The 9,679-nt window shown below is 41.3% G+C and overlaps 1 protein-coding gene across 1 annotated transcript; it reads right to left on the reverse strand.

Annotated features, from left to right (window-relative positions):
* Positions 1-8: 8 nt before the first annotated feature.
* Positions 9-8,458, reverse strand: LOC131854528 (uncharacterized; the record flags this gene model as incomplete). Its single annotated transcript, XM_059205649.1, has 2 exons — positions 9-350; positions 8,368-8,458. Coding segments are annotated over 2 exons (433 nt in total), but the record flags the coding sequence as incomplete, so codon positions are not given.
* Between the last annotated feature and the right edge of the window lie 1,221 nt (positions 8,459-9,679).

The following is a 9,679-nucleotide window of genomic DNA, read 5'->3' on the forward strand; positions in this document are numbered from 1 at the left end:
TACTTTCAGGACCTCTTGAGTGTTGGTGATAAGAAGCCAGCTACTAGGACTAATATTTTGTAACTTTCCCTTTTTTATCATCATTTTTGCATATGGACAAGATTCGTGGTTGATTTTATGTTCTATTGTTGCTGTGATACAATCTCCAGCATCTTGTAAGGATTTCAGTAACAACTGCTTGCAGATGTGTACGTCTTCGGTGATGCTGCGACAATCTTCATCTATGTACGTGTACTCTCCCTTTCCAAGTACTAGGTATTTGGATTTGGGAATAATGGTAAGGTTGTCTTTGTTAGGAATAGAATATATATGGATAAGGTCATAGGTAGCTGTTTCTACTGAGGGTATTTCTAAAATGAAATTTAATGATTGTTCTGTACTATAAGCTTTAACCTCTATAGACTTTTCTATTTCGTGAATATTTTCTAGTAAGATCGGTGCCACGGGATTGAAGCTATATTTATGTTTCATATCTAACATTTCAATAATTAAGTTTTTGGTATTTATTACACTAGGGTGCATGATACCTATTTGTGCGAATGCCATAGCGTCTTCTAAGATCATTAGCTTATCTAATATTAACTGTAAACTAAAATCTATTTGTATATGAACTTGTAATAAACTAAACTGCCTAAATACTATATTAGAATGCTGCGTTATATTTTGTATAATTAAACTTAACCTATTTTGATTTTGATTTATCTTATCTAATTGATTCGCAAATTCTGCAATAGTCTTTTGTGCTATTACAATAGATTTTTCTTGAACAGAATGTATTTTATTATTGAGATTAGAAATTTGTTGCTCTATTTTTACTGCATCATCGTAATCTAGATTGCCTGTAACTGTTTTTACTAAAGAACCTAATCCGTTAAAAATTCCGCGTCGTACTCTACTATGGGGTGTAATAGCTATTATTTTGCTTTGTATCATCTGTATTTTATACTCTATTTGATCTGTATATGATTTATGCAACTCTCCTGGAATTATCTTATCATCATAAAACTTGGTACTTGCATATAGAGAACTCAGCTTTAATGTAGTTGTATATAAATAACTAATGTTGTAGGCACATACTAAGTTAAAAGTATCTATTTGTCTAAGGACTGACCCCTGCTTTAGCAGAAGTATACCATTAGAGTTATCAATGGGAGTGATTTTCACGGTGGTTGCTGATGTGAGCATGAGGGCTCCGGAGATGATCGTCCTGGAACAAGGTGGGGTCTTCGTAATAACTTGAAATGTACTCTTATAGATTTGGAATTAGGGTGGTTACCTATTATTTCAGCCACATTGTTAGGGTGTAAATGAATAATTTTATATGGGCCTTTAAAAGCTGGTTTTATTTTGTCGTTTCTCGCTGTTTTTGCCACCTGCTTATAAACGGTTTCACCTACCTTCAGACGTATTTCCTCTGCTTCCTGGTTTCGCTTATTTATTACCTGTTCTTTATTTTTAGACAGATTAGCTGCTACAGACTGCTGCACTGCTTCTGCATTTGTCCTATGTGTAAGTACAAAGTCTTGGTAAAACTCTTTGTTATAATAGAGTTCTAATGGGTTTCTAGCCGCTGTATGTCCATAAAGTAATTCGTGTGGAGTATAACCTGTTGTGGAATGAATGGAATTGTTATATGCGATAACTGCATATCTCATAAGTGTTTGTATAGTGTCATCTTTGTTAGTCATGCGTTGAATGCGTATAATTTCACCGATTGTTGAATGGAATCTTTCTATAGGGGAATTTGAGTTGGGGTTATATGGGGTAGTGAAGTGTATGTCTATATTATGTGACGCACAGATTTCCTTTAATATGTCGTTGTCGAATTTAGTGTCTGAGTCTGTCGTTATCTTTAGGGGCAAACCTAGTATAGCAAATATCTGTAGTAGGCCATCTGCAACGTGTACGCTGCTGGAGGCTTGTAAGGGCACAGCTTGCGCAAACTTCGAGCAATTATCAATGATAGTGAGAAATGTTCCTCCGCCAGTAGAATATAGATCCATAAATAAGTGTTGCATAGGTTTAGTAGGTGTTTCCGTTTTCATTAATGTTGGTCTTAATGGATTGCGTTCGTATTTACCTTTTAAACAAATGTCACATTTATTTACAAAAGCCTGAATTGATAGGAGCATGTTCGGCCAGTGATAATTTCTACGTAGATGTTTATACGTTTCCTGAATACCGCGATGTATATTTTTACCTTCGTGATATTTTTTTATAAGATTTTGTTATTCTGTCTTATTTTCTACTAATGTGACACGAGTTGTACACCTAAATAACTTTTGGCCTCTTTCATTAAAGACTGTGGTGTATATTTTTGAAAATTCTAAATAAAGGTTTTCGTCGAGAAAGTAACAGTGAAAAACTCTATCTGCTACAGTATGCTCTTTTAGGAATTTATTATTTCGCGTTCAGTATTGTTAATTGGTATAAATACATCTTTAATTGTTGTTTTAGAATTTGTGGACCTATCCTCTACTTTATATATAGATCCTGGAGTGGACCTTATGTAGAATTGTTTTTGCTGTCTTTCTATAGCGTCTTCTATAATTGGAATTCCTATATTGTCGTTGTCTGGTTGGGTATGTTTGGTAGATATGAGGTGACCTTTTTTTTTTTTTTTTTTAACGTGTGGAAAAATCTTCAAAAGACCGTCACCCCGCCGGAGGGATGGCGAGGTGGTGTGTGGGACTTGTACCCACTAAAAAACCACACGGTGTACCTACGAGCGCCTATGCCGGAGCCAGGGGATTCGCAAGTGCATTCTACCCCTGCTCCGACGGCGACGGCCCGCCCTGTAGATGTTGTAGGGCAGGCCCCATCTCGTTTTGTGGTTAGGGCGACCTATTTCGCCCTACTCCATTGTGGAGGCGTGTGGGTACACGCGCACACCTCCGGGGCCTTTGGATTGGGGGACTGCCTCAGATATGAGGTGACCTGGCTCAAATGAAGTTGTACTCATACTATCGGTTGATGTATGTGTTTGTACTGTAGGTGGGTTTATTGTTCCCAGGGTGGGGTGTTGTTGGCGGTCTCTCTAGACATTAAGAACGCCTTCAACACCCTGCCCTTTGCGACTATTAGGGAGGCGCTGAAGTACCATCGCGCGCCTCCCTATATTCGGGACGTGATCGGGGCCTATCTCGAAGACAGGTCTGTGCTATGCACGGGGCGGAACGGCGTTGTAGTGCCGAGGGAAATGCAATGCGGTGTTCCACAGGGATCGGTTCTGGGCCCGATCCTGTGGAACATCGGGTATGATTGGAACCTGCGGGGCGCCCTTTTAACGGGCACTGACCTCGTGTGTTACGCGGATGACACCTTGGTCACTGCCCGGGGGCGGGACCTACTGGAGACTACCCGCTTTGCCACGGCATGCGTGGCGCTGGTCGTCGGTCGTATAAGAAGGCTTGGGCTCCAGGTGGCGCTGGAGAAGACCGAGGTCCTGTGTTTTCATGGGCCTCGGCGTGCGCCACCTCCGGATGCCCAGCTGGTCGTCAGTGGCCAGAGGGTGGGGTCAAGCCCTGTATTCGATACTTGGGGCTTGACCTGGACAGTCGTTGGAGCTTCCGCGCTCACTTCCGGAACCTGGTCCCTCGCCTTATGGCAGCCGCCGGCGCTCTTAGCTGGCTGCTGCCAAATGTGAGGGGCCCGGGAGAAGGTTCCCGCCGCCTATACCTCGGCGTGGTGCGGTCCATGGCCCTGTACGGGGCCCCCATCTGGGTGGGGGCCCTAGGTAGGGAAAATGTGGCCTGCCTCAACAGGCCACACAGGGTCATGGCCATACAGGCCATAAGAGGCTACCGCACCATATCCGGGGAAGCGGCGGGTCTGCTGGCGGGGTCTCCTCCGTGGGACTTGGTAGCGGAGCTCCACGCGTCAGTGTATCACTGGCGCGCGGAGCGACGTTCCATGGGGGAGGCACCCGCTGGCCACGAGATTGGAGCGCGGAGGTCCGACTTTCGGCGGATCCTCAGGATCAGGTGGAGAGAAAGGCTGGCCAGTCCATCGGCCGGCCTGAGGACCGTCGAGGCTGTCCGTCCCATCCTCAAAAGGTGGATGAGTAGGCGATGGCCGCTGACGTACCGCATGACGCAGATACTGTCCGGGCACGGATGCTTCGGGCGGTATCTGTGTCATGTGGCGAGGAAGGAGCCGACGACCGGCTGCCACGAGTGCGGAGGTGTGGAGGACACGGCGCAACACACGCTGGAAATATGTCCAGCGTTCGAGAGTGAGCGCCGTGTCCTCACACGAATAGTGGGGGACGATCTCTCGCTGCCGAATTTAGTTCGGAGGATGATCAGTAGCGAGAGATCGTCGCTGAGCTCCTTCTGCGAGGAAGTTATCTCGCGGAAGGAGGCGGCGGAAAGGGAGCGGGAGTCAGCTCGTCCCACTTCCCTCCGCCGCAGAAGAGCCAGGCCTAGAGGTGGGGGCGTATCCAACTCCGCCCCCCTCTATCCCCCACTGGGGCCGGGGTGACTGCCTTGAGGGAGGCAGTCCCCCCAATCCAAAGGCCCCGGAGGTGTGCGCGTGTACCCACACGCCTCCACAATGGAGTAGGGCGAAATAGGTCGCCCTAACCACATAACGAGATGGGGCCTGCCCTACAACATCTACAGGGCGGGCCGTCGCCGTCGGAGCTGGGGTAGAAATGCACTTGCGAATCCCCTGGCTCCGGCATAGGCGCTCGTAGGTACACCGTGTGGTTTTTGGTGAGTACAAATCTCACACACCGCCCCGCCAAAAAAAAAAAAAAGGTGGGTTTATTGTAGGCTGTACATTTAAAGGGTTTTCTTGATTTTCAGGGGGGTCAGCTTCAGCAGCTTCAGATTCAAGTTCCCTACGTGCGTTTTCAAATATACGTGGGATAATTTCGTCGTCATCGTTGTCATCGAAATTTACTAACAGGGATTCAATGCTATTATGAAATATTTTTGCTCTGGATAAAGCATCCGCATTAGTGTTCTGTTTACCCTTTTTATATATGTCTTTATAATCATATTCAGCTAACTTTAACCTCCATCTTATTAATTTTGAATTTGGGTCTTTAAGGGACATCAGCCATGTTAATGGTCGATGATCTGTGTAGATAGTAAATTTACGGCCGTATAAATATGGTCGGAAGTATTTTACCGCCCATACTATAGCTAGCAACTCTTTTTCAATAGTTGAATAGCGGGTTTCTGTTTCAGAAAGTATCCTAGATGCATATGCAATAGGTTTGTCTGAACCTAGCGGGCCTTGAGAGAGGACTGCTCCGAGAGCAAAGTCTGATGCGTCTGTGGTAAGTATAAAGTCCTTGTCAAAGTCGGGAAATTGCAAGAGTGGGTCGTTGGTTAGTATTTGTTTACATTTATTAAAAGCATCTATGAACTCAGGTGTATGTATGACTTTGTGATTTTTTTTTTAAACAAATAGTCATAGGCTTTGTTAATTTAGCAAAATCTTTAATGAACTTTCTATAATAGCCAACTAAACCGAGGAAAGACTTAATGTCCTTCTGTGTTTTTGGAATAGGGAAATTTAAAACAGCTTTTATTTTATCTTTATTAGGTTTAAGTCCGTCGGCTGTTAGTTCATGTCCTAAGAATTGTACATGTTTCTGTAAAAATTCTGATTTATCGAGTTGAATTTTGAGATTATGAGTTTTTAAACGATCAAATACTTGTTTTAATTTATTCATGTGCTCTTGTAGTGACGTAGAAGCTATTATAACGTCATCTAAATATGTACACACGTTATCGAGTCCACGTAAAATGTGATCCATTAGTCTCTGGAATGTACTTGGAGCATTTTTGAGACCAAACGGCATTCTTAAAAATTCGAAATGTCCCCTTTCTGTTGAGAATGCTGTTTTCTCAATATCACGAGGGTGCATTTCTACCTGGTGGTACCCACTTGCTAGATCTATTGTACTGAAGTACTGTGCACGTCCTAGTCTATCGAGTATATCGCTAATGTTCGGCAAAGGATATTTGTCTTCAATAATCCTATCATTAAGTCGCCTATAGTCAATGACTAATCGCCACTTGACTTTGCCAGAAGCGTCAGGCTTCTTAGGGACTATGTGAACAGGGCATGACCATGGTGATATACTTTCGCGGATAATGCCTTGTTTCATAAGGTTATCGATTTGGGATTTAATTTCTAACCTTTGTTGTGGGGCTTGTCTATAACTACGTACAAAAATCGGGGTGTCGTCAGTTAATTTTAGTTCGTGTTTAACAGCGTGAGTGAAGGTTAAAGGGATGTTTTCGGAATAAAATAGATCTCTATACTGATAGCACAATTTAGTTATTTCGCGTTCCTCTTCTTCGTTCATATGGCTAGATCGAATTTTCTTTAAATTTTCACATAGTTCTTTATCAATATTTATATTGCTTTGCATTGAATATGAATAATGAATCGGTTTTTCATTTTGCTTATATGGTTGTAATTCGATTGGGGATTTGTTTGTAATAATTTTCTTTTCTGTATTTGAATTAATGATTGATGTTAGGAATGTCCCATTATGAACCTTAACTATTGCCGCGGGAGATACTAAACCGGGTGTCCAACTGTACTCGTCATGGATATACTGTCCGTCTGTGTAGTTACATTTAATTTTAATTATTTTTTGGCACATCGGTTCTAATCGAATATTCCTTTTGGGGTAATCGAAATAAATTGGTATGTCAGTAGTATGGGTGCGAAGTATTTTATTTTTTAAATCAATATTACTCGAGAGTGATTTTAATAGGTCTAATCCGATTAATCCTTTATATTTATTGTCAAACTCGAAAATGAGAAATTTGTGAGTGATGTTCGAGTTAAAGACTGATGGTAGGGGCAAATGAGCGACATATGCATGTTGCGTCACTGCGTGAGCTGTCTTTACCTCGAATGGTTCGTAATCGATGCATCGTTCGAGTTTCGCGTATTGAATGACATCGGGCGATATCATAGAACGTGAGGCGCCAGTATCAATGAGAAACTTTCCATTAAACTCGGGGATTATTATGTACGGGAGATGATCTTTATCTTGGTGGTTTAGTTTTATCAACTCTGGTCGTCTTCGTCCTGAGTTTCGGAAAAATCCTGAGATGTTTCAATTTGTTCTTCAATTAAGTTAGTGTTAGGGTAGTAATTGTTATGCTGTTCGTCATGAGGGGAATAATAATCTAACGGGTTGCAATAATACTGAGGTGTGTCGGACTTACCTTCGTACGGAGTATAGAATAATTCCTCATATGCGTATTGTGGAGGTATCGGTTTGTTAACCGATCGCATAGTGACGTCAGATGTAAGTTGAGTCGGACTTACCTGTTGCTGTGGAACGTTCGGTTGTCTTTGATGGCTATTGTTACTCCTAAAGTTGCCTGAGTTTTGCTTAAAATTACCGGGGATTGGTCTATTCTTCCAGGGTAATAATGAATTAACTAACTGTTGCCGTTGTTCCGGGCTGAGATTGTTTTGTTGAGGTACATATTGATTAAATGGCATTTGTCGTGAAAAATGTGGCTGCGTTGAAAAATTGAATGGTGTACCTACTTGACCATGAAATTGACGTGGAAAATTATTAGGTTTATAAATATCTATTTTTGTAGCTTTTTGCTGTTGGTTTTGGGAATTAAAACTAGAATTATTCTTATAAGTAACTGATTTCGTCTCCTCCTGTCGTGCGGTTACTATTGCAAGTTCCAATGTACCTGGCATCATAATTCTTACGCCTATTGATATATGAAAGTCCAATTGACTGATATATTGCTCAATAGCCATTTTCTCATAGTACGATGTTGCCCAACCATATACAGAGTATCTAAAAGGTCCCTAATCCTTTTACCGAAGGATTCCGCATCCTCGTTTTTATTCCGACGGATACGTGTGAGCTCTTGCATACATAACTTGAATCTCGTTCCTAGGTTCTCCTAGACGTGTTAGTAGAACGCGTTTTATATCGGGCCAACTGTTTAATGACTCCTCATAAGCTATCGCGTCGATCGCCGCACCACTAAGGCGACTTTTTATAAGACAAACTATAGCTAGAGAGCCTGCATCCGCTGTTGGGTGGATAAGTCCCATTAAATTATCAACTTCTCTTAAATAAAAGTTTAATCTTTTAGGGTTCCCATCGTATTTGGGCATGAGTTCAGTAATCATCTTATAGTCTGCTGCGAACTCCATTTTAATAATATTTTATATTTATGAGAATAACTATACTACTAATAATACGTGTATACACACAGAATTCAATTGATTTTAAATTGACTTGTGAAATCTATAGCGATACGAGCCTATAGACAGATACACATTAAAGTTCACTTATAATTAAATACGAAAGGAAATAGAGCATAGGATGTACTTGGAAAGTAATAGAGTACTCACCAACACAGCATCTTCTGCATCTCCGTTTCGGGTCTCGTCGATCACAGGTCTCCAATTTTCCGGATTCCCGCAAGTCTTCAATATGCCGCCGTTATAGTTCTTATTATGAGATCGCGGATAGTTACGATTAGCACCGTTCACTCTAGTTCTCAACACACGAAGAGTCTATTCGCGCGAGGACTTCTATTTACAAAGTCCTAGAGTGCCGCGATCCTACCGACTGCGCCACTTATGTTACGGCGGGCGATATTTGCCTTTTAAAAAAATATATTTTATTTAATTAAAACAATGAAATTATCAAAGTACAAAATGTATAATTATGTATAATGATCGAACAAGACTGCTATAAATGTAACAATTAATAATGTAAGTTAGGTGTCAATATTCTTGGTAATTTGCTGTTCCCGGTAGCGGTGTCAGCTTATTGTGCCACACTCAGCAATTTACCAGGCGTTACGCCATGGTAACTCGAGACACTATTCTTTCTGACATACTAAATTGCATAGAATATTAATTTAACACAATTTAAAGAGAAAAAAATCAAACTAATAAGGTAATAATTATTTTTCTATATTTTTTCGTCAAATTTAAGTGTATATTAAAAATTTAAGCTATTAGCAATGTCCCAATATTTTCTTCATACTCAGAGCCATAAAAATACCAAAAAAACAGAAAAAAAATGAAGGAAACGAGATTCGTGTTGACTATTTTTCTTTTCGGACTACTCTAATGCTGTTGGCCACAGCTGGCCTTTACAGCTTCACCGGACGTTAGGGGACGAGTGCAGACGGCACTCCAAACCCGCGGAAGGACTTATGGAGCAACTCCTGCCTGTTGGATACGACTTTAGTCTAAGGGTACCACTAGGGTTCGAACCTCGGCTCAGGCCGTCGTAATATCGATCTCCGTTTGAATTGGACGGGGGATCGATCGGAGTGTAATATTTATTTATTGAGTAATTCCATTGCACTTTGTAATATAGTAGTTTATATTATATATTTTGGGTTTGTTAACACAAACAAATGCAGCAGAACCGCAACATTGTTTACAAACCGCTGAAACTGTTTATGTTTCCGCAAAAATATACTTTATTAGGAAAACATTAAGGTAAACCGTTTTACCATTTCATAAACAGATACGTGTTAACTGAAATTAAACATAAGTGTTATAAAAACATGTTTGCAACATATACTATACTATTTATGTATAATTTTCCCACCAGGGTCATCATCAGGGTACCCAGGGTCATCATCATCTGCTTCTTCCTTATCCTACTTATTTGTGGTCGGCGTAATATGTTTTTCTCTTCCAT

This window comes from Achroia grisella, unplaced genomic scaffold (genome assembly GCF_030625045.1).
Source record: "Achroia grisella isolate CSIRO2021 unplaced genomic scaffold, CSIRO_AGI_Agris_v1 utg12136, whole genome shotgun sequence".
Lineage (NCBI taxonomy): Eukaryota > Metazoa > Arthropoda > Insecta > Lepidoptera > Pyralidae > Achroia > Achroia grisella.